General features: G+C 54.4%; 1 protein-coding gene across 1 annotated transcript in view; it reads left to right on the forward strand.

Moving 5' to 3' along the window:
- The first annotated feature begins 461 nt into the window (after positions 1-461).
- Positions 462-26,010, forward strand: part of LOC140393046 (interferon-induced protein with tetratricopeptide repeats 1-like) — a 31,139-nt gene continuing 5,590 nt past the window's right edge. The window contains exon 1 of the mRNA XM_072478998.1: positions 462-587. Coding sequence (XP_072335099.1) covers positions 583-587 — 5 coding nt within the window. The 5' untranslated portion in view covers positions 462-582. The remainder of the gene's footprint in view (positions 588-26,010) is intronic.

The following is a 26,010-nucleotide window of genomic DNA, read 5'->3' on the forward strand; positions in this document are numbered from 1 at the left end:
GTGGGTTTAAATTAATTTATGCAGCAATGGGGGTCTCAGTCAGGACACCCTGATCCCGAAAGGGACACATTGGGCTGGATTCCCCGATTATGGGGCTATGTCCCCACGCAGGCGTGGGAACGGTGGCTTTTTACTCCGGAACAAATGGCACAAAACGGCGACCGATGCCCCGTTTTGCCGACCGCAAATCAGTGGGAAATCACAATGGTGGGACTAGAAGGTTCCGCCACAGGCCAACGGCGGGCCGTCTCCCGCCCCCGCGGTGTGTTTCTATAAACTGTCCTTTTCTTTTTAACTGGCTCCGTGGAGAGCTGTGTCGAACAAAATTGGCATCAAACTTTCATGAAAGTAAACAATGCTTTTTCAGTTTCCATTTCCTCTGTGGTAAAAAATTAGGTTTCGATTTCAGTCATTCGTTTAGTTCTGTTTAGAGATCAGGGAATGATCTCATACATTCATCACAGGACCTTAAAATGAGCTGAGAAACAAAACACACCAAACATTCTTCTCGATAAACTCACCATAACGAGCAGAGTTGCAGCTGAAACTGGAATTCAACCCATTTTCCACCCGATCAACATTATGAGGTAAAGTTCATCGGAATTGCTTTGGTATTGAAACTGGGGCGTCATTCTCCGACCCCCCGCCGGGTCGGAGAATGGCGGTTGGCCGCCGTGAATCCTGCCCCCGCCCCCGCCGAAGTCTCCGGTACCGGAGATTGGGCGGGGGCGGGAATCGGGCCGCGCCGGTTGGCGGGACCCCCCCCCCCCCGCCGAAGTCTCCGGCCCGGATGGGCCGAAGTCCCGCCCAGAAATTGCCTGTCCCGCCGGCGTAAATCAAAGCTGGTATTTACCTGCGGGACCGGGCGGCGTGGGCGGAGTCCTGGGGGGGGCGCGGGGCGATCTGACCCCGGGGGGTGCCCCCACGGTGGCCTGGCCCGCGATCGGGGACCACCCCAGAGTCTAGTGAATTTTGATAAATTATCACTAGTGCGTTTACAATTTCCCTAGCCATGTCGCAAAACATGAGGTAATATGTTGATGTTTTCAAATTTTTATTGGGTAATATTTAAAATTAACTTCCAATCGGGCTTGGTTAAACATAGAAATTTTAATAATCGCATCCAGCAAACCTCTCAAGTTACATGTAGACTTTCAAGCAGGGAAGTTCTACAAGGGGTTTACTGATGTAAAATGGTGATTTTCAGCATTTGCACAAGAGTAAACTAAAGTAATCAGAACTACAACGCAAAGTGAGAGCACAGCCTCAACTGGGATAGACAGGAGTGAATGTAATGTGGAATGTAGCAGAGGAGTTCCAGATTAAAGTGCATAAGAGAAGGAAAAGTACTTTCTGAAATTGAGATTGAGGGCACGATTTAATGGAAGAGTTTCAAAGTGTGGTAGGGAGCGGGAACGAGCTACCCGATACTCTGCCTGGCGAGGCCATCGCCGGTGCCAAACGTTAATTGGACCACTTAACGAGGCCCCACAGGCTTCATACTGCGAATGACGGTCCCACCAGCTGATTTGCCAAAAACCGTGCCTGCCAGCTCCCCGCTAACAAAGGGGAGCAACACTTAAACCAATCTGGCAGAGCAAATCCCACTGAACTCGCAGCCACTCCACCAAGGAAACCAGCCCCCTGATTCGGGGCTGCTGACCTGGCCAGATTGTTGGACGCATTCGAGATCAGATGGGATGCCCTGTTCCCCCGAGAGTTGGAGGGTCAGCCACAGGGCAGCCAGTGCTGCCTGGGAGGAAGTGGCAGCGGCCGTCAGCTCGGGGGAGGTGTCATCAGGAGGACCAGCACCCAGTGCTGTCAGAAGATCAACTACCTCCATTGGGCCGCACGGGTGAGTTGACACCGGTCCCCTGTCGCTATCCCCTCCTGCCCCCGCCCAGCACTGTACCATGCCCTGGCCCAGATATGCCCAGCACTGCCGTCCACGCCAGTCACACCCCTCCCTTGCTCCCCACTCCCCATACTCCCATTCCCCCCATCCTTAACTGCCCCATTCCCCCCATCCCCCCCCCCCAAAACCATCCACTCCCGTTATGATTGAGACGTGCCATCTCTCTGTCCCCGCAGGAGAAGTTTGCCCACAATGGACAGGAGAGGGCCCAGACAGACGGCAGGGTGCTGGACATCAGAGTCCTCATGCTCTGTGAGGAACAGGCCTTGCAGGTCTCAGGGGTGGCCAAGGACAGATCTGTCACTGACGTAGAGGATGGCGTACGGCACAGGGGTGACGTTCCACCGGGCCCCACCTTGATGACCAGTCACACGTGACTATACAGAATGACCCATCCCTCCCGCTGACCTTTCTCCCGCAGGATCTCCATCCGACAGTGCCGGCCTATCTGGGTTGGTCCACCCTCCTGCCTCCCATGCGAATACCTTGGAGGGGAACTCCAAGGAGACGACCGTATTTACGGCACAGCTGTCATCCCCACCGTCCACCAGTGCAGAGACGCACACCTCAGTGGAGGACAGTAATGGACAGGCTTCTGGGGCACATTCTGGTGAGCACCTCACAGTTGCTGATGTACCTCAGATAGAGGCCAGAAAACCCAGGCGACACAGCGGTCAGAGGTCTGCTGGATCTCAGGACCCAGCTGGGTCTCAGTCAGATGCTGCACCTCTGGAACAGCTTTCCCAGGAGCTGATGCATTGATAGGTTGCGGCCATGATAGCCATGGGATGTGGTAGGCAGCAGGCTACCTCCAGCTCTGATGTGCATCCTGGGGACACACCGAGGTGCAGCGGTAGAGCACGGAAGGCGAAGCAGGTGATGGGTGTGAGCGAGCACTCAGCAGACAGGCAGGAGTCAGACTATGGCATAGATTGAGGAGCACTCAGCACTCAACAGGTTATCATCACCCACCCTGCCCTCGACAGTAAAGCCGCTGACAGTGCCGACAGAGCCCCATCACCCTGCAGTGATGTTTTATTTAAATAATATTTTTATTAAGGCAATTATATAAACAACAAACAAGGGCAAGAACAAACATGAACATCATAATAAATAACTGATCAATACCCAATCCCCCCTGCCTTTACCCCCTCCCATCCTGCCATCCCCAATTTAACCCTTTTATCCCCCGCCCCCTCTGCTGACACCTCAATCCCCCTTGAAGTCGAAGAACGGCTTCACCTCTGGGCAAACCCATCGACAGACCCTCTCAAGACAAACTTAATCTTTTCAAACCTGAGGAACTCCTCCAGGTCGCTCTCCCACGCCCTCAATTTTGGTGACTCCGGGTCCCTCCACCCAAGCAAAATCAGCCTCCGGGCTATCAGGGAGGCTAAGGCCAGGACATTGGCCTCTCTCACCCCCTAGACTCCCGGATCTTCAGAGCCCCCCAGATATCACGACCTCTGGGCTCGGGACCATCTTCACCCTCAACACTCAGACCTTGCGTTGGGGAACGCATGCCAGAACGCCTTCAGTTTCGGACATGCCCAGAACATGTGAATATGGTTTCCGGGTCTTCCCGTGCATCGCCCACACTTATCCTCTACCCACTCAAAAAGCCTATTCATTCTGGCCACCGTCAAGCGCGTCCTGTGAAGTACTTTGAACTGGATAAGGCTGAGTCTCGCACACGACGAGGAAGCATTTACCCTCCTCAGGGCTTCCTCCCACACCTCAGACTCCTCCCACCCGCCGCCCAAATTGCTCCTCCCATTTCTGTTTGACTTCTCCTATCAGGGCTCCCTCCCAGTCCATTAGCTCCTTATAAATCTGAGACACCCTACCCTCATCCACTCCCTCCCTCGATAGCACCCTAATCTGTAATCCAAAGGATGGCAAACCGGAAAGGACGGCATCTGTTTCCTCACAAAGTCCTGAACCTGTAAGTACGCAAGCCCATTCCCACTGGGCAGTTCATATTCCTCCTTCAGGTCCTCTAAACTCGCAAAGCTGCCCCCGACAAACAGGTCCTGAACTGCTCAATTCCTGCCTGCCGCCACCCCTGAAACCTTGAGCCCAGCCCTCCCGGTGTAAATCTGTGATTGGCACAAACTGGTGCCCACACCGAGGCACCTTCCAACCTCAGATACTGCCGCCACTGCCCCCACCACTGGGCTCGTTGAGTACTTGGCCAGCGAGACCGGCAGAGGCACCATCAACAGTGCCCCTAAGCTCATTCCCCTATAAGAGGCCGTCTCCATCCGCCCCCCGCCAGCCCCTCCCCCACTACCCACTTCCTAACCAGATTAGCTGCCCAGAAAAAATTCATTATATTTGGCAAGGCCAGCCTGCTCCAAACTCCTTCCCCCTCACCCAACCCCTCCCCTCCTCCGCTTGCCCACACTCCAACAACACCTATTTTGTTGAGAAAATATTTTATTGAAGCATTTGTAATTTTCACAATTTATAGTTTAACATTCCTAAAATACCCGTGTGGGCCGACACACGCAAAATAATACAAAAAAATAACTTCCCCGACTGCTCCCGCTACTTTTTCTAATTATCCATGTACTGTATTCCCTGCCCTTGTCTTACACTACCATGTCTCCCATTTTCTCCCCCCCCTTTTCCCCTCCCCCCTTACTGCTGACGTTCAATATTCCTTGAAAAAAAATCGATGAACGGCTGCCTCCTCTGGCCGTATCCCTGAATTGACCGGCTCAAGGTGAACTTGGGGCGGGATTCTCCGCGAACCGGCGGGGCGGGCGACTCCAGCACCAGGAGTGGCGTGAACAACTCCAGCGTCGGGCCGCCCCAAAGGTGCGGAATCCTTCGCACCTTCAGGGGACAGGCCGGCAGCGGAGTGTTTGGCGCCGCGCCAGTCGGCGCAGAAGGGCTTGGCACCACGCCAACCGGCGCCGAAAGGCCTCCGCCGGCCGGCGCGAGTTGGCGCATGTGCGGGAGCACCAGCGTGTGCTGGCCTCATCCCAGCGCAAGCGCAGGGGGTTATTCTCCACACCAGCCATGGTGGAGGTTGACAGCGGCCGGTGCGGAGGGAAAGAGTGCCCCCACGGGCACAGGCCCGCCCGGGGATCAGTGGGCCCCGATTGCAGGCCAGGCCACTGCGGGGGCACCCCCCAGGGCCAGATCCCCCGCGCCCCTCCGAGTACTCTGCAGGCCACCCATGGAGCCAGGTCCCGCCGGTAAGGACCTGTTGTGATTTACGCCGGCGAGACCGGCCGTAAACGGGCGGCCACTCGGCCCATCGCGGGCTGGAGAATCGCCGGGGCAGCCGCTGCCAGCAGCTGCCGACCGGCGCGCCGCGATTCCCACCCCGGGCGCCGGAGAATTCGGCAGCCGGCGGGGGGGGGGTCGGAGAATCCCGCCCCTGATCTTTTCCAGCCTGAGAAACGCTGCCATATCACTGACCCACACACCTGACTTTGGGGGCTCCACATCTCTCCATCCCAGCTAGATCCGTCTTCGGACCACCGGGGAGGCGAAGGCCAGAACATCGGCCTCCCTCCCCACCTTGGCCCCCGGATCCTCCGAAACTCTGAATATTGCCTACTCTGGACTCGGAGTTACCCTCCCCTCCAGGTCCTCTGGCGTATCGTCAGCGAATCCCTGCCAGAATCCCCTCAACTCGGGACATGCCCAGAACATATGCACATGGTTCGCCGGACTGCCCCCACAGGGTCCGCACCTATCCTCCACTTCCTCAAAAAATCTGCTCATCCAAGCTACTGCCATGTGGGCCCTATGGACCATCTTAAACTGTGTCAAACTAAGCCTGGCACACGACAAGGATGAATTAACTCTCTTCAAAGACTTTCCCCACATTCTGATATCCAGCTCTCCTCCCAGCTCCTCTTCCCAATTCCTCTTCACCGCCCTGATTGGGGTGCCCTCCCACTCCAACATCTCCTTATATATCTCCGAGACCCTCCCCTCCCCAACACCTGTCTTCTTAAAAAAATATTTTTATTAGGGTATTTGGTTTTTATAATAATAACAATAACAGCGACAAAAACATGGTACAATAAGCATTTCCACCCTCCCCCATCCCAATCTTCACACCCCCCAACAATAAAACAACAATCTAGCCCTCCCCCACTTTTGGAATTCTGCTTCTGTTGACATTTTAATTTTCCCCGAGAAAGTCGTCGAACGGCTGCCACCTCCGGGGGAACCCTACCATTCACCCTCTTAAGGCGAACTTTATTTTCTCGAGACTGAGAAACCCAGCCATGTCACTAACCCAGATCTCACCACTCGGGGGCTTCGTGTCCCTCCACATTAATAAGATCCGTCTCCGGGCTACTCGGGAGGCAAAGGCCAAGACGTCGGCCTCTTTCGCCCCCTGAACTCCCGGCTCTTCCAACACTCCAAAGATCGACACCTCCGGACTCGGCACCACCTGTGTTTTGAGTACCATGGACATTGCCTTGGCGAAACCCTGCCAAAACCCTCTTCGGGCATGCCCAAAACATGTGGACGTGATTTGCTGGGCTTCCTGCGCACCTCGCACACCCGTCCACTCCCAAAAAAACCTTACTCATCCGGGCCACCGTCATGTGTGCCCGGTGGAATACCTTGAACTGTATCAGACTGAGCCTGGCACATGATGAGGATGTGTTAACCCTGCTTAACATAAGAAACATAAGAACTAGGAACAGGAGTAGGCCATCTGGCCCCTCGAGCCTGCTCCGCCATTTAATGAGATCATGGCTGATCTTTGTGGACTCAGCTCCACTCTCCGGCCCATACACCATAGCCCCGGATCCCTTTATTCTTTAGAAAGGCATCTACCTTTTTCTTAAAAACGTTTAAAGAAGGAGCCTCAACTGCTTCACTGGGCAAGGAATTCCAGAGATTCACAACCCTTTGGGTGAAGAAGTCCTACACTCCGTCCTAAATCTACCTCCCCTTATTTTGAGGCTATGCCCCCTAGTTCTGCTTTCCCCGACCAGTGGAAACAACCTGCCCGCATCTATCCTATCTATTCCCTTCATAATTTTATATGTCTCAATAAGATCCCCCCGCATCCTTCTAAACTCCAATGAGTACAGTCCCAGTCTACTCAACCTCTCGTCATAATCTAATCCCCTCAACTCTGGGATCAACCTAGTGAATCTCCTCTGCACTCCCTCCAGTGCCAATATGTCCTTTCTCAGGTAAGGAGACCAAAACTGAACACAATACTCCAGATGCGGCCTCACCAACACTCTATACAATTGCAGCATAACCTCACTAGTCTTGAACTCCATCCCTCTGGCAAGAAAGACAAAACTCGATTAGCCTTCTTAATCACCTGTTGCACCTGCACACCAACCTTTTGCGACTCGTGCACCAGCACACCCAGGTCCCTCTGCACAGCAGCATGTTTTAACATCTTACCGTTTAAATAATAATCCATTCTGCTGTTATTCCTCCCAAAATGGATAGCCTCACACTTGGCAACATTGAATTCCATCTGCCAGACCCTAGCCCATTCACCTAACCTATCCAATTCCTTCTGCAGACTTCCAGTATCCTCTGCACTTTTTGCTTTACCACTCATCTTAGTGTCGTCTGCAAACTTTGACACATTGCACTTGGTCCCCAACTCCAAATAGTCTATGTAAATTGTGAACAACTGCGGGCCCAACACTGATCCTTGAGGGACCCCGCGAGTTACAGGTTGCCAACCAGAGAAACACCCATTTATCCCCACTCTCTGCTTTCTGTTAGTTAACCAATCCTCTACCCATGCTACCACTTTACCATCAATGCCATGCATCTTTAGTTTATGCAGCAACCTTTTGTGTGGCACCTTGTCAAAAGCTTTCTGGAAATCCAGATATACCACATCCATTGGCTCCCCGTTATCTACTGCACTGCTAATGTCCTCAAACAATTCTACCAAATTAGTCAGACACGACCTACCCTTTGTGAACCCATGCTGCGTCTGCCCAATGGGACAATTCCCCTCCAGGTGCCCCGCTATTTCCTCCTTAATGATAGATTCCAGCATTTTCCCTACAACCGGCCTATAATTACCCGCTTTCTGCCGACCTCCTTTTTTAAACAGTGGTGTCACATTTGCTACTTTCCAATCCTCTGGGACCACCCCAGAGTCTAGAGAAATTTGATAAATTATCACTAGTGCGTTTACAATTTCCCTAGTCATCTCATTTAACACTCTGGGATGCATCCCATCAGGGCCAGGAGACTTGTCTACCTTTAGCCCCATTAGCTTGCCCAATACTGCTCCTTAGTGATTACAATCATCTCAAGGTCCTCACCTATCATATCTTTATTTCCATCAGTCACTGGCATGTTATTTGTGTCCTCCACTGTGAAGACTGACCCCAAAAACCTGTTCAGCTCCTCAGCCATTTCCCCGTCTCCTGTTATTAAATCTCCCTTCTCATCTTCCAAAGGACCAATATTTACCTGAGCCACTCTTTTTTGTCTTATATATTTGTAGAAGTTTTTACTATCTGCTTTTATGTTCTGAGCCAGTTTACTTTCATGGTCTACCTTACTCTTCTTTGTGGCTTTTTTAGTAGCTTTCTGTTGTCCCCTAAAGATTTCCCAGTCCTCTAGTCTCCCACTAATTTTTGCCACTTTGTATGTTTTTTCCTTCAATTTGATACTCTTCCTCACCTCCTTAGATATCCACGGTCGATTTTTCCCCTTTCTACCGTCTTTCTTTTTTGTCGGTATGAACCTTTTCTGAACACTGTGAAAGATCGCTCAGAAGGTTCTCCACTGTTCCTCAACTGCTTCACCATGAAGTCTTTCCTCCCAGTCTACCTTAGCTAGTTCTTCTCTCATCCCATTGTAATCGCCTTTGTTTAAGCACAAAACACTAGTGTTTGATTTTACCTTGTTATCCTCCAACTGTATTTTAAATTCCACCATATTGTGGTCGCTCCTTCCAAGAGGATCCCGAACTATGAGACCATTAATCAATCCTGCCTCATTACACAGGACCAGATCTAGGACCGCTTGTTCCCTTGTAGGTTCCATTACATACTGTTCCAGGAAATTATCCCGGGCACATTCTATAAACTCCTCCTCAAGGCTGCCTTTACCAACCTGGTTCAACCAATCGACATGCAGATTAAAATCTCCCATGATAACCGCTGTACCATTTCTACATGCATCCGTTATTTCTTTGCTTATTGCCTGCTCTACCATCCTGTTACTATTTGGTGGCCTATAGACTACTCCTATCAGTGACTTTTATGCCTTACTATTCCTGATTTCCACCCAAATTGATTCAACCTTGTCCTCCATAGCACCAATATCATCCCTTACTATTGCCCGGATGCCATCCTTAAACAACAAAGCTACACCACCGCCCTTACCATCCATTCTATCCTTTCGTATAGTCTGATACCCTTGGATATTTAACTCCCAGTTGTGACCATCTTTTAACCATATTTCAGTAATGGCCACTAAATCATAGTCATTGCGCCATCAACTCATTTACCTTATTCCGTATACTACGAGCGTTCAGGTAAAGTACACTTCTGCTGTTTTTTATGTCTTTGTTATGAATCCTAACACCTCGATCAGTAACTTTTCGCAAATTATTTTTCCTCTTACCCTTTCTCCTAATTTTCCTTGTCTTTGAACCCATATCTCTACATAATAACCTGTCATGTAACCTGCTGCCTTGATCTCTATTAACCATTATACTGTCCATAGCTTTACACTTCCCTTCCCCCCAACTTGCTAGTTTAAAGTCCTTGTGACCAACCTATTTATCCTATTCGCTAGAATACTGGTACCAGAATGGTTCAGGGTAAGACTGTCCCAACGGTACAGGTCCCCCCTGCCCCAGTACTGATGCCAATGCCCCATGAAATGGAATCCCTCTTTCCCGCACCACTCCTTTAGCCACGTGTTAACTTCCCTAATTTTCTCAACCCTATGCCAATTGGCACGTGGCTCGGGTAGTAATCCAGAGATTATAACCCTGGAGGACCTGTTCTTTAATTTAGTCCCTAGTGTTTGATAATCCCCAAACAGGTCCTCTTTCCTAGTCTTACCTATGTTGTTAGTCCCAGCGTGGACCACAACAACTGGATCCTCCCCCTCCCTCTCAAAAATCATTTCAAGCCGATCAGAGATGTCCCTCACCCTGGCACCAGGCAGGCAACATACCATGCGGGACTCACGATCTGGCTTACAAAGGATGCCATCAATCCCCCTAATTATAGAATCCCCTACAACTACCACTTGTCTTTTTGCTCCCCCCTCTTGAATGGCTTACTGTACCACGGTGCAGTGGTCAGTCAACACATCCTCCCTCTTGACTGGACCTCCCAACCCCCTCACGTTCCACGTGACTATCCTAACTGGTCTCTCATCCCCCCTTATCCATCATCATCATACCACCGGGCCCTGTCCCATGAGCCTGACCCGCCCCTGTCCATTATTAATATTGAACCCCCTCCCCCACTCACAGAATACCCCCGCACTTCCCCTCGAAAAAATCTCACCCAGTAGCGATCCTCTCCCTCCCTTGCTCGCCCCGTAGGCCCATCAAAACCTGCTAACCAGGCTCCAATGTCCGCAGCCCCCCTTTCACCTCACCTCCATTCACTAGTTGATTTTAGTTAGCTAGCGCGGGTGCCTGCACCCCCCCCCCACCCCCCACCCCACCACCGCCAAGGCATAACGTCCCCTCCCACCCAGTACCAGAAGAAAAAGAAAAACAATCTAACCCATACAATTCAATAAAATAACATTTAACTGTTGAAACAACAAAAAAAGGAACAAAAGTGCCAATCAAACCAAACAAAAACTTAAACTCTAAAACAATGTGAAGTCAAGTAAGTTACAATACAGGTCAATGAAACAAAAGTTATAACATTTATACATTTCCCAGCTCCCCAATCAGAGCCCATGATCTCTCTTCCAGCTCCACTCCTCACTTCTGTCCCAAGCCTTCTGCCTTCATGAACGCCTCAGCTGCCTCCACCGTTTCAAAATAAAAATCTTTGATGTTGTGCGTCACCCTCAGCTTTGCCGGGTATACCATACCAAATCGCAGTCCCTTGTTGTACAGTGTCGCCTTCACTCGGCCGAACGTCGCTTGTCTCTTCGCCACCTCCACCGTCAAGTCCTGGTAAGTCCGATTCTAGCAGCAGCCCACTGCACATCCCACTTCTGCTTCGCCCAGCTTAACACCTTCTCCTTCACGTGGCATTTATGGAAACAGATAATTACTGTCCTTGGCGGCTCATTTACTTTGTGTTTCAGCCTTAAAGACCGATGAGCTAGGTCCAGTTCAGTTTATACCGGGAGGTGTCTTCACCCTCCCCCATCAACTCCGCAACATCTTCGCGAAGTACTCTGTTGGCCTCGAGCCCTCTGCCCCTTCGGGCAAGCCCACAATCCTCAGATTGTGCTGCCTCGAGTGGCTCTCCAAGTCCTCGAGCTTTACTCGGAGCCCTCTGTTGACCTCCACCACCCTCCGCAGCTCATCCCTCATCGAGATGAGCCGGTCGCTGTGCTGCGACACGGCCTCCTCCACTTCCTTCATTTTTTCACCTTGTTCTCTCACCTCGGCCGGTGCCTTTGCCACATCCACCCTCACCGGGGCGGTTGCCTCCTCCACCAATGATCTCAGTGCAACCGTCATCTCCTTCCTCAACGCCTCCATGTGCATCGCAAACTGCTTCTCCAGCTTCACAGCCATCACCTCGGTCACCTTTTCCACCGTAAGAAGTGCAGCCCCACTGTACGGTCCGGCATCCGCCATCTTGTGAGCGCTTTTACTGGTCCTCTCATTTGATGGCAAACCCGTGTTTCCTCCCTTCTTCACAGCTGTTTTTGCCATCTTTTCATGACTTATTATTCTTTCTCTTCTTTCTTCAGTCCTAAAATAAATAAATAAATAAAAAATATATCATTTTATTTTCAAAAATCAAAAATCCAAAAAAAATCTCTTCCTCCAGGACTGGGCTTCAAACTCCTCAAACATCCATTTTCAGCGGGAGCCACCCAATGTGCTCTGCTCCCTCTCTACATTCGGCCCTTACCTCGTGTCGAGCTCTGCCCCCGCCGCTCACTTCGGGCGTGATGCCCCCACCGCTCACTTCGGCCACCAGACACACCCGCGGGGCTCCTCACCGACTCCAAACCGGCCCACCCGGCGCCCGACCCTCAGGCCCCAAAGGCCGATGAAATGTGATTTTTTTTAAAAAGGGGAAATCCCGGAAAAAGACCGGGATATGTCCAATTTACCCAACAGCATGTCTTTCGGGACTTGTGGGAGGAAACTGGAGCACCCGGAGGAAACCCACGCAGACACGGGGAGAACTTGCAGACTCCGCACAGACAGTGACCCAAGTCGGGAATCAAACCTGGGACCCTGGAGCTCTGAACCAACTGTGCGAATCACTGTGCTACCATGTATTATTTACATACAGATGATAATACCGATGACAATCTACTTATCATCACACATCCCAATTCAGAAGCTCTAAAATCTCCACCAACTCAATGTCTGACAAACTGTTTTCCCACTCTAAAGGGGAGTCAACCAATCAGAGCCCAATGTTGCTCCTGTTCGTATCATTGTGAGTGGAGGTGGTTGTGGTGTTGTGGTGCAGTGGTTAACAACAGCCAGCATCAAGGACACATGAGTAAGCAGCGTAGTCATAACATTTCCTTTCCAGGGTTCTGTTCAGAGTTCATGGGCAGAATGCTTCATTTCAGAGACTAAGGGAGGGATTCGCAGATTGCTAACACTGAAATCACATTTGGCGATTGGCCGGAGAATCCGTTTTTATTCCCAAATCAGGGGTTGCGGCGTTTTCCGATGCTCTGCCCCCTCAAAAACAGCGTCATCGCTAAGTACACCGCACGCCGTTCAGACGGTCTCAGGTTGTCACCTGAGGCCCTTCCCCGATGCTCCACCCCTGATGGGCCAACTTCCCGACGGCGTGGGGCGCGTGTGCTCACAGTTTTCGGGGACCTCGCGTGGCGGCTGCGGACTGTGCCCAGTGCCGCCACAGTCGTAGGGTGGAGCCGTTCTACTGACCGGGTGGGGGGGCTTCGACAGGGGCTGGGGGGAATGATGGGAGGATGGTCCAGGGATGGCGAGAGGTGTTACAAGGGGGCACTATCTGGCAGGCCAGTTCCACATGCAGCCATGTTGTACGGCACAGCCGCCGCAGGTCACCGTCGTGCGCATGCATGGCCACAGACCCGGCAATTCTCCATACTTATGTGCAGGTGCACCTTTTGGTCCAAAGACTAGACGAATGCTCCAGATATAGCCTCAAAATTGGAGAATCGAGCCCTAAGTGTCGACGCCTGGTCTGAATTGGTCAACTTCTACGACAGCAAAATTGGCGCCACTCGCAGAGCAATTCAATGACCACAAATGGGCTAGCACCAGCGCCACAGGGAATGCGATTGATTCCAATGAGGAACCATATCAGATACGCCGGAGTCAGGATTGACATCAAGACTCGAACAAGCTGCAGCCGCACATTAGCGCTCTGGTTCCCATACACACTCATTCCAGCCAACAAGATGGCAGCAAGGAGAGCGGTACGCTAGTTTGTGGATGCAGAGTTGGAGACCCTGTATTATGGGCCAGTGTTTAGAGAACTCCAAAGTGTGTCATGGAGTTCACCTCACCCACAACTTTAAATAGATTGTTGTATGGGGAGCACACGGCCCACTCTACAGGTATGGTGCAGCAGAAATCTAACAGTATTTGTTAAAGCAAAACAATGTTTATTTTATGAACTCAGTTAACCTTTTTATAACATACAGTGAACATCTTCGCAACCATCAATTCAAATACAACCCCCAAAGAATACAACATTCTAAGTAATACTTAAACTTTCCATAAACATCCATAAGACAACAAAACCTTTTAACAGAAGCACATCAGGTTTTAATTCTCTACTGAGAGAAGTTATCACTCTGAATTCACCAAATAATCTAGAGATGGTCTTTAGATTGCAGAGAGATCAAAATTACACCTTCTTTGGCTGGCTTCAGCTCCAACACTAAAACGAAACCAAAAACACAGACACACCCAAGCTTTTCCTCAAGCGAAACTAAAAGCTGACAGACAGCCCAGCTCCACCCACTCTCTGACATCACTGATAAACACCCATTTCCTAAATGTGCATCCACTATTCAATAAACACCCATTTCTTAAAGGTACTCTCACATGACACCTGCTAGACACAGTGGAGGAGTAGTGGGCTACCCAGTACCCTGGGCTGGGAAGGATGTTGCCACCCACCGTCTTACACCAGGGTGAGCACCGTGGACCCTACCGCCAGGACCAGACAGCATTGCTGCAAAAAACTGCATGACCTCCTTAGGGTAGCCAGCATGAGTAGGCAGCACTGAAACCCTGGCATAAACCCCTGTCCCACACACCTGTAACCCTCTTCTCCCCCCCCCACCCGGAGCACGACCAAACACTACCCTACACCACATGCCAGCAGGATCCCAGCCGTCATGGCTGGGTGCTCAGGCGACGAAGGCCACCAACCACCCACCACTTGTCCAGCATGCATCCGACTGTCTAATACTGGACGTTGTTCCCTCCCGGAGTAGGCCGCCCAAACCACTGGGAGAGGGAAAATACTGGAGGGGGACAACCGGACATGCGGCCCCTCACCGCAGTGGAGCAGTGGGCACTGGTCCTGGTTTTTGGGCTCGGAGAGAAAGCAGGAGTCGAGGCGGAGTTTGGCATCAGGCAAGTGGGACGGCATTGAGTTGTGGTTCTCCATGGCACTCCTCCACCACCCTCCCCAAAACTAACCCAACACCACCCCCTGCACCCCGATATCCCCCAACCACCCCCACACACCCCCACACACCCCCACACACCCACAATCCCCCACACACCCACTCCACCCCCATAACCCGATACCCCCCAACCCCCCCACACACCTCCAACTCCCCCACACACCCACTCCACCCACTGCACCCGATACTCTCCAACCCCCCACACACACCCCAACCCACCACACACACCCCCAACCCCCCACACATCCCCCAACCCATACCAAACCCCCCCCAACCCCCCACACACCCCTCAACCCCCCATACACACCCCAACCCCCCACACACACCCCCACCCTCCACACACAGCCCCCACAAACCCCCAACCCCCCCCACACACCCCAACCCATACCAAACCCCCCCCAACCCCCCACACACCCCCCAACCCTCCATACACACCCCAACCCCCCACACACACCCCAACCCTCCACACCCCCCCAAAACCCCCACACACCCCCAACCCCCTCACACACCCCCAACCCCCCCCACACACCCCCAACCCACCACACATCCCCCAACCCATACCAAACCCCCCCAACCCCCCACACACCCCCCAACCCCACATACACACCCCAACCCCCCACACACACCCCAACCCTCCACACACACCCCCAACCCCCCACACATTCCCCAACCCATACCAAACCCCCCCAACCCCCCACACCCCCCCAACCCTCCATACACACCCCAACCCCCCACACACACCCCAACCCTCCACACCCCCCCAAACCCCCACACACCCCCAAACCCCCCACACACCCCCAACCCCCCCCACCCCCCCCAACCCCCCACACATCCCCCAACTCATTCCAAACCCACCCAACCCCCCACACACCCCCCAACCCCCCATACACACCCCAACCCCCCACACACACCCCCACCCTCCACACACACCCCCAACCCCCCACACACACCCTCAAACCCCCAACCCCCCCACACACACCTCCAACTCCCCCACACACCCACTCCACCCCATACCCCGATACCCCCCAACGCTCCCCAAAACTAACCCAACACCACCCACTGCACCCCGATACCCCCCAACCCCCCCACACACACACCCAACCCCTCACACCCTCCCAACCCGACATACACACCGCAACCCCCCACAACACCCACTCCGCCCCCATACCCCGATACCGCCCAACCCTCCCCAAAACTAACCCAACATGACCCACTGCACCCCAATACCCACACCACCCCTCCCCTCCAACCCCCCCCACACACCCACTTCACACAAGCCTCCACACACACCTCCAACTCCCCCACACACACCTCCAACTCCCCCACACACCCACTCCATCCATTGCACCCCGATACCCCCCAACTCCCCACACAGAGCCCCAAACCCCCACACACGCCCCCCAGACCCACCACACACCCACTCCACCCCCATATCCCCCAACCCCCCCACACACACCCAACACCCCCCCACACACCCCCAAACCCCCCCCCACACACCTCCAACGCCCCCACACACCCATTTCACCCCCATACCCCGATATCCCCCAACCCTCCACAAAACTAACCTGTGGTGAACCACTGTAATAGGAGATGTAAGGTAGGACCTGCACTACAGATTCGCCGGTATCTCCTGCCGGCTGGCTCCGCCCACGGAGAACTGTATAAATATGCATGACCTCCAGTGCCCTGCCATTCCGCCAGCTGCACCAGGAGGCCACACATCTGACTGTAATAAAGCCACAGTTGTACCCAACCTTAGTCTTTGTGCAATTGATCGTGCATCAATTTATTACAGTCAGATTTTCCACAGAATGGATATCCGAATTTTAAGCCCGATCGCCTGCAGCTGGACCCACACTCGCCCGACGCCAGGAAAGACTTTACTCACTGGCTAGCATGTTTTGAGGCCAACATCAACGCGGCGGACCCCGCGCCAATGGAGGCTCAAAAGATAAATGTCCTGTACGCCAGACTGAGCTCCAGAGTGTTTCCGTTGGTCCAAGACGCCACGAATTACACAAAAGCAATGAAAGTCCTTAAGGAACACTACGCGCTGAAGGCGAACACGCTCTTCGCCAGGCATTTACTCGCCACCCGCTCGCAACTATCTGGTGAGTCCATCGAAGACTTCTGGCGGGCCCTAATTCCACTCGTCCGGGACTGTGACTGCCAGGCCGTTACGGCCGCCGAACACGCGAATCTCCTCATGCGCGATGCCTTCGTGATGGGGATTGTGTCGGACCGGATCCGAGAACAATTACTGGAAGGGGCCATGCTCGAACTGGTGGAGACGAAAACCTTGGCGCACTCCATGACGGTCAAATCCCGTAACGTACAATCAGACCTCTCCCGCCGCGCTGCCCACCCTTCTTCTCCTTCCTACCCCTCCTGGACCCCGCCAACGACCTCCTCAGCCAGGGCCCTGCCTTCCCAATACGCCTGCGCCGCACGCCTATCCGCGCACCACGTGGGTCCCCGTTGCTACTTCTGTGGTCAGCAGAAACACCCCCGCCAACACTGCCCGGCCCGCTCTGAAGTCAGTAAAGCCTGCAGTAAAAAGGCCCACTTCGCGGCTGTGTGCCAGGCCCGCGCAGTCGCTGCGATTGCGCCCGCTATCGCCCGCTCCCCCACGCCAGACGCACAATGGGAGCCGCCATCTTATCCTCCCGGGTCAATGTGCGACCAATGGGCGCCACCATCTTGTCCCCGTTTGGCCACGTGCGCCCCATGGGTGCCGCCATCTTGTCCCGACCCCGCAATGTGCGCCCCATGGGTGCCGCCATCTTGTCCCGACCCCGCAATGTGCGCACCATGGTGCCACCATCTTGTCCCCCACAGGGTCTTCGGACATCCCACCATGGGAACCGTACACGCTCGCCACCCGAAGTATCCGATGGCTACCCGCAGCTCGCTTCGATGACGCTGGACCAATCTCGCCCGCACAACCTGGCCACCGCATCGACGACGGTTAAAATCAACGGCCACGCGACCTCGTGCCGCTGGACTCCGGGAGCACCAAAAGCTTTGTTCACCTCGATACGGTAAGGCGCTGCTCCCTCGCGGTCCTCCCTGCCAACCAAAGGATCTCCCTAGCCTCCGGATCCCACTCCGTCCCGATCCGAGGCTTTTGTACAGACACCCTCACGGCCCAGGGCGTAGAATTTAGTAACTTCCACCTCTATGTCCTTCCTAATCTCTGCGCTGCACTCCTGTTGGGCCTGGACTTCTAGTGCAACCTCCAGAGCCTCACCCTCAAATTCGGCGGGCCCTTACCCCCCTTACCGTTTGCGGCCTCGCGACCCTCAAGGTCGATCCCCCCTCCCTTTTTGCCAATCGAACTGCAGATTGCAAGCCCGTTGCCACTAGGAGCAGTCGGTACAACACCCAGGACAAGACCTTCATCAGGTCTGAAGTCCAGCGGCTGCTTAAGGAGGCCAGCAACAGCGCCTGGAGAGCCCAAGTTGTAATGGTTAAAACTGGGGAGAAACACAGGATGGTCATGTACTACAGCCAGACCATCAATCGGTACACGCAGCTCGACGCGTACCCCCTCCCACGCATATCTGATATGGTCAATCAGATTGTGCAGTATCGGATCTTCTCAACAATTGACCTGAAATCGACCAACCATCAGCTCCCCATCCGGAAGTCGGTCCGGACATGCACTGCCTTTGAGACAGACGGTCGCCTCTACCACTTCCTTCGGGTCCCTTTCGGTGTCACAAATGGGGTCTCGGACTTCCAAAGAGAGATGGGCCGAATGGTCAACCAGTACGGTTTGCAGGCCACCTTTCCGTACTTAGATAATGTCACCATCTGCGGCCATGACCAGCAGGACCACGATGCCAACATCGATAAATTCCTCCGCACTGCCACTCTTCTCAACCTGACCTACAACAAAGAGAAGTGTGTGTTCAGCACGACCCGGTTAGCCATTCTCGGTAATATAGTCCAAAACGGAATTCTCAGGCCCGACCCCGACTGCATGTGCCCCCTCATGGAACTTCCCCTCCCCCACTGCCCCAAGGCCCTCAAACGTTGCTTGGGATTCTTTTCCTACTACGCTCAGTGGGTCCCAAACTATGCGGACTAGGCCCACCCACTCATCCAGTCCACTCAATTCCCCCTCGCGGCCGAGGCACAACACGCTTTCGCCCGCATCAGAGCAGACATCGCCAAGGCCGGGATGCGCGCAGTGGACGAGTCACTGCCTTTCCAAGTAGAAAGCGACACTTCAGACGTCGCCCTTGCCGCCACTCTAAACCAGGCAGGCAGACCCGTGGCATTCTTTTCCCGCACCCTTCATGCCTCTGAAATTCGACACTCATCCGTCGAAAAGGAGGCCCAAGCTATCGTTGAAGCTGTGCGGCATTGGAGGCATTACCTGGCCGGTAAGAGGTTCACTCTCCTTACGGACCAACGGTCGATAGCCTTCATGTTCAATAATACACAGCGGGGCAAGATTAAAAATGATAAAATCTTGCGGTGGAGAATCGAGCTCGCTACCTATAATTACGAGATCTTGTATCGCCCCGGTAAACTTAACAAGACCCCAGACGCCCTCTCCCGAGGTACATGTGCCAGCGCACAAGTGGACCAACTCCACACGTCAGCCTTTGTCACCCGGGGGGTCACTTGATTGTACCATCTGGTCAAAGCTCGCAATCTGCCCTACTCCGTCGAGGAAGTAAGGACAGTCATCAGGACTGCCAGGTCTGTGCGGAGTGCAAGCCGCACTTCTACCGGCCAGACCGTGCGCGTCTGGTGAAGGCTTCCCGCCCCTTTGAATGCCTCAGCGTGGATTTCAAAGGGCCCCTCCCCTCCACCGACCATAAGACATATATTCTCAGTGTGGTTGATGAGTACTCCAGATTCCCCTTCGCCATCCCATACCCCAATATGACGTCTGCCACCGTCATCAAGACCCTCAGCACCATCCTCGCTCTGTTCGGTTTCCCCGCCTACATCCACAGTGACAGGGGATCCTCATTCATGAGCGATGAGCTGCGTCAGTTCCTGCTCAGCAGGGGTACAGCCTCCAGCAGGACAACCAGCTACAAACTTGGGGAAACGGGCAAGTAGAACGTGAGAATGGGACGGTTTGGAGGGCCGTCCAGCCGGCCCTACAGTCCAGGAACCTCCCAGCCTCTCGCTGGCAGGAGGTCCTCCCTGACGCTCTACACTCCATCCGGTCACTATTGTGCACCGCCACTAATAACACACCCCATGAACATGTTTTTACCTTCCCCAGGAAGTCCACATCCGGGGTGTCGTTCCCGACTTGGCTCGCTGCTCCAGGACCAGTCCTTTTCCGTAGGCACGTCCGACTCCACAAGACGGACCCCTTGGTGGACAGGGTTCACCTGCTCCATGCCAACCCTCAATGTGCCTACGTTGAGTTCCCAGACGGCCGCCAAAATACTGTCTCACTCAGGGACCTGGCACCATCAGGTTCCACGCCAACACACACCCCCACCCATGCGCCCCCCCCCCTCCCATCACGCCGCCAATATTGACCCCACCAGAACACCTCTCCCCCCTTTCCCGCACAAGAGGACGAAGAGGACTTCGTCATTCTCCCAGAGTTCCCCGATGACTGGCCAGCATCAGCACCGCCACCACCGCAATTACTGCCACCTCCACCACCGACTTCGCCGCCACCATTACGCCGCTCCCAAGGAAGTACCAAAGCACCGGACCGGCTGAACCTCTGACGGTCTCCGCACCGTTAACATGGACTTTTCTTTCTCTACCGCTGTACATAATTGCACTAATTGTATATAGTTTCACGTCACCCCCGCCGGACTCATTTTTAACAGGGGGTGAATGTGGTGAACCACTGTATTAGGGGATGTAAGGTAGGACCTGCACTACAGGTTCGCCGGTAGTTCCTGCCGGCTGGCTCCGCCCACGGAGAACTGTATAAATATGCATGACCTCCAGTGCCCTACCATTTCGCCAGCTGCAACAGGAGGCCACGCATCTGACTGTAATAAAGCCACAGTTGTACCCAACTTTAGTCTTTGTGCAATTGAGGCGGAGATTGGCATCGGGCAAGTGGGACGACATTGAGTTGTGGTTCTCCATGGCAGTCCTCCACCACCCTCCCCAAAACTAAGCCAACTCCACCACCCTCCCCAAAACTAACCACCCACTGCACCCCGGTACCCCCCAACCCCCCCACACACTCCCCAACCCCCTACACACACCCAACCTCCCACACACCCCCTCAACCCCCCCCACACACACCCTCAACCCACCCACACACGCCCTCAACCCCCCCACACACGCCCTCAACCCCCCCACACATGCACTCCACCCCGATATCCACACCACCCCCCAACCCCCCCACACACCCACTCCACCCCTATACCCCACACACACCCACTCCACCCCGATATGCCACCAACCCCCCCACACAGCCACACCACCCCGATACCCCGATAACCCCCAATCCCCCCACACATCCACTTCACCCCGATACCCCCCAACCACCCCACACACCCACTCCACCCCGATACACCCCACACACCAACTCCTCCCCAATACCCACACCCTCAACCCCCCCCACACACCCACTCCACCCCGATACCCTTATACCCCCCACATATCCACTCCACCCCGATACCCCGATACCCACACCCCTCCAACCCCCCACACACACCATAACCCCCATACCCACCCCCCAACCCCCAACCCTCCAACACACCCCATAACCCCGATACCCTAATACCCCCCAACCCCCTACACACCCCATAACCCCAATACCCACACACCCCCAACCCCCCCCCCACACCCCATAACCCCGATACCCACACCCCTCCAACCCCCCACACACACCATAACCCCCATACCCAAACCCCAACCCCCAACCCTCCAACACACCCCATAACCCCGATACCCTAATACCCCCCCAACCCACTACACACCCCATAACCCCAATACCCACACACCCCCAACCCCCACACCCCATAACCCTGATACCCACACACCCCCAACCCCCAACCCCCCCACACACCCCATAACCCCAATACTCCGATAACCCCACCCCTCCAACCCCACCACACACCCCACAACCACATGTCACAATATGTGGACATTGTAAAGCACACAAAGGGTCAATATAATGTTACTACTTTAGTAACTAGATCGTGCTGTAGAGTAACCTTATAAATAACACGGTCGGGATTCTCTGAAAACCCGGCTAAGTGGTGACACCGGCGCAAACACCGGAGTGTTTCACATTGGCGTCAACAGGCCTCTTGGACCAATGATTCTGTTGCCCACAGGGGACTAGCATGGCGCTGGAGTGCTCCGCGCTGCTCCAGCTGTCGTAGGCGGCCCAGCACTGCTCGCCATGGGTCCGCGCATGCTCCCTTCCACTCAATCGCTGAAGTCAAGGAAGCATGTAGGCCGAGATTTTCCGAGCCCGCGCTGGCTTGGAGAATCGGAGTTGACGCAGAGACGGCCTGCAACGCCATTCCGATGCCGGGACGCGATTCTCCGGCGACCGGAGGATCGGCGGCAGTTGCGCGCTGGCGCCGCACAACATGGCAGAGCCACACAGCGGGTCGGCGTGGAAGAAGGAAGGCCCCCCCCCCCCCCCCCAGATCGCACGCGCCCGCCGATTGGTGGCCTCCGATCTCAGGCCTGGCCGTCGTGGAGGCTCCGCCCCAGAGACTGATCCCCCTGTCCCCCACCAGGACGGCCACCGCAGCCGCGACGCCGAGCTCCTTTCGGGTGGAACCATACGTGAACGACCCCAGTGGGAACTCGGCCGGTCGACCACGGAGAATCACCGCGGGGGCCTCTTTCAACGGCCTCGACCAGCGTGCGCGATTACCGCCGATTTTCCGATCGCCGGAGAATCGCGTCCCGCCGTTGGACCGGCATCGCAGGCCATCTCGGTGTCAACTCGAATTCTCTGAGCCGGGGCGGGCTCGGAGAATCCTGGCCCACGTGCCTCCTTGATTTCTGGGATTGAGTGGAAGGGAGCCAAACAGAATAGATGTGATAGAACATTTAACTGATGGAACAATTTAGTATTGTGGAAGAGCAGTGTAATCTTCACTTATCTAATTCCTTAGTAATATGTGTGTATCTAATTCAGTTTAGTAGAATAAATTAGCTTTGTTTGTTAAACACTGCTTGCCATTCTTTGTTAACACTACAACCTTCACCATCCTGAAAGAACAAAAACAAAGAATACAACACCCCTACCCACACACCACCCCCACACTCTCTCTCTCTCCACCACCACCAGCACCCCAACCTGCGATCCAATCATGCCTTCTCAATACAGCTATATTCAACACCCACCACTATCCCAGAGATACTCACCTTGTTTGAGCATGTTAGTGAAGAGGCTCTTGGGGCACTATCTGTTGCGGACTAAACGCATGCTGCAGTACATCGTGTGGCGGTAGGAACCCCAAGAGGGTGGACGGTTGGAGAACGGCGTGACCCCAGGTCCAGCAGCCGTCCAAACATGTTTCAACATTCCGTAAAGGGCAAGTCTCATTGATCATGGACATGGAGTCACCGAGCCAAGTAAAGCATGAGGGGGTGTCAGCAAACATCCACCGTCTGCAGGTGCAGCTGGAGGAGTCCAAGCGCCCGCAGGGGCAGGAGGTGGGGTTGACCATGCATGCCACCCAGGCCAACACAACACAGGTGGTATACACAATGAAGGCTTTGGGGGCGAAGGCATCGGACATGGGTCAAGATGTCCAAAGCCTGGGGCACTCTATGCAGGCGTTGGCCCAGGCCCAGGACAGGGCTGCCATGTACCAGATCACCTGGACATTGCAGTGCCGCACCAGAGCGTGGCCCAGTCACAGCAGGTCATGGCTGAGGGCATTGGCGGCATTGCCCGGGCGCTGGCTCACCTGCGCCAGGCACAGAGGGAGGTGGCATAGTCACTGGCTGATGTGGCACTGACCCAGAGGGAGGTGGCATAGTCACTGGCTGATGTGGCACTGACCCAGAGGGAGGTGGCGCAGTCACTGGCTGATGTGGCACTGACCCAGAGGGAGGTGGGGCAGTCACTGGCTGATGTGGCACTGACCCAGAGTGAGGTGGGGCAGTCACTGGCTGATGTGGCACAGTCCCAGAGGGAGGTGATCCACTCGTTAGGGCTTGTAAGGCCAGAAAGGTGGACACCACTTAGGTTGGCATGGGAGTACAGCGTTAGGGACTCGGGCACAAACCTGGACATATATGTTCACTGTTTCACAATAAACATCTGTTCACGATGCGTCAACCTGCCTCGCTGCTCGGTCATAAGAATGTGAGGGACACGCTGTTCTAGCTGCAGAGGGGATGCTGTGGGCGGTGAGGAGATGGGCAGACGGTGGGGGTGGGCTTGGCCCAGGGATCCTAGTTCAACCAGTGTTCACCGCTCTGGTGCCCCACTCCCATTCCTCTCCAGCCCACACCATCCCCCCACCGTCACCACCTCCAGCACCATAAGGGTTCGGTGGGACTGTGTAATGGAATGGTCAGCTCACATGCAGGGACCACCCTGGTGGACGGTGGAAAGTGCGACCTTGGGCAGGAGTCAGATGTTGGCAAATGGTGTGGAGTACCAGGGCTCATCGCAGAGCGGGTTGTCATCATCTTCCATCCCATGGACCAGACCCGCTGTTACAGCCACCCAGTGAGGCAGATAGGAACCACGGAGGGCGTAGCAAGGGTAATGGAGGGGGGAAGCGGGGTTGCAGGAAGAGGGTTCATGGGAGAGGGTGGTAAGCTGGGGGGGGGGGGGAGGGGGGTGGTGGGTGGTATGGGGTGTCCATGCCCCTGGACAGACCCGCTAGTCAGTGAACCTGGAGGCAATTAGAGCGTCCCTTGCGCGGCGGCCCAGGTGCACACTTTGTGCGGCCTCCTGTGCCTGCCTGGGCCCCAGGCCCTGCCCATCCTGGCCCTCCTCAGCATCCTCCACATCGGGCAAGGCCTGATGTTTATCCTCGTCCTCCAGCACGCTTTCACTCTGTTGCGCGATGTTGTGGAGCAGCAGGCCACTACGATTTGGGATACCCTCCGAGCTCTATACTGGAGGGCCCCTCCAAAATGGTCCAGGCACCTGAACCGCATCTTCAAGATGCCGAAGCACTGCTCGATTATGCTCCTGGTCGCTGCATGGGCGTTGTTGTAGCAGGTCTCCGCATTGATCTGAAACCTTGGGTTAGGCGTCATCAGCCATGACCGTAGCGGGTGACCCCTGTCGCCCAGGAGCCAATCCCTCAGCCAGGGGTGCACCTCGAAGGGGTCAGGAACCATCGAGTCAGGGCAGCACGGTGGCACAGTGGTTAGCACTGCTGCCTCATGGCACTGAGGTCCCAGGTTCAATCCCAGCTCTGGATCACTGTCCGTGTGGAGTTTGCACATTCTCCCCATGTTTGTATGGGTTTCGCCCCACAATAGGAAATAGGAAATAGGAAATAGGAGAGTAATGGAGAGGGATAGGTACGTGCAACAGGGCAATGTTTACAATTGGGGGAAGCGTAAATACCATGTTGTCAGACAAGAATTGAAGTGCATACGTTGGGAACATAGGCTGTCAGGGAAGGACACAAGTGAAATGTGGAACTTGTTCAAGGAACAGGTGCTACGTGTCCTTGATATGTATGTCCCAGGTTCAATCCCAGCTCTGGATCACTGTCCGTGTGGAGTTTGCACATTCTCCCCGTGTTTGTATGGGTTTCGTCCCACAACCCAAAGGTGTGCAGGGTAGGTGGATTGGTCACACTAAATTGCCCCTTAATTGGAATAAATGAATTGGGTACTCTAAATTTATTTAAGAAAAGGAACCGTTGAGTGTGGCAGGGTGAAGGCATTGTGCAAACTGCCCGGGTATCGCGTGCAGACGTGCATAATATGCAGCTGATGGTCACACACCAGATGCACGTTCATCGAGTGGAACCCTTTTTGGTTTGTTATGGGCCGGTGTTTGTAGGGCAACACGCATCCAGTCAATCACCCTCTAGACCTGGAGATCTTGGCAATGGCAGCGAACCCCACTGCCTGGCCATCATGGGGCCCGGGCAGGCACAGGACGCCACACAATGTGTGCACTTGGGCCGCCGCGCAAGAGACTCTGTAATTGCCTCCAGGCTCACCGACTGAAGGGCCTTGCCAGAGTAATGAACACCCCGTCCCACCCCACACTGAATTTGATGTATTGTGCTGACTGCACAAATAGGACCTCCGTGACGGCGCAGATGCACCTGTGCACCGAGCTCTGATATTCCCCACTCAGCGCCTGGAAGGACCCATTGTGTAAGGGTTCAGGGTGACCGTCTCTT

This window comes from Scyliorhinus torazame, chromosome 16 (assembly GCF_047496885.1).
Source record: "Scyliorhinus torazame isolate Kashiwa2021f chromosome 16, sScyTor2.1, whole genome shotgun sequence".
Classification (NCBI taxonomy): domain Eukaryota; kingdom Metazoa; phylum Chordata; class Chondrichthyes; order Carcharhiniformes; family Scyliorhinidae; genus Scyliorhinus; species Scyliorhinus torazame.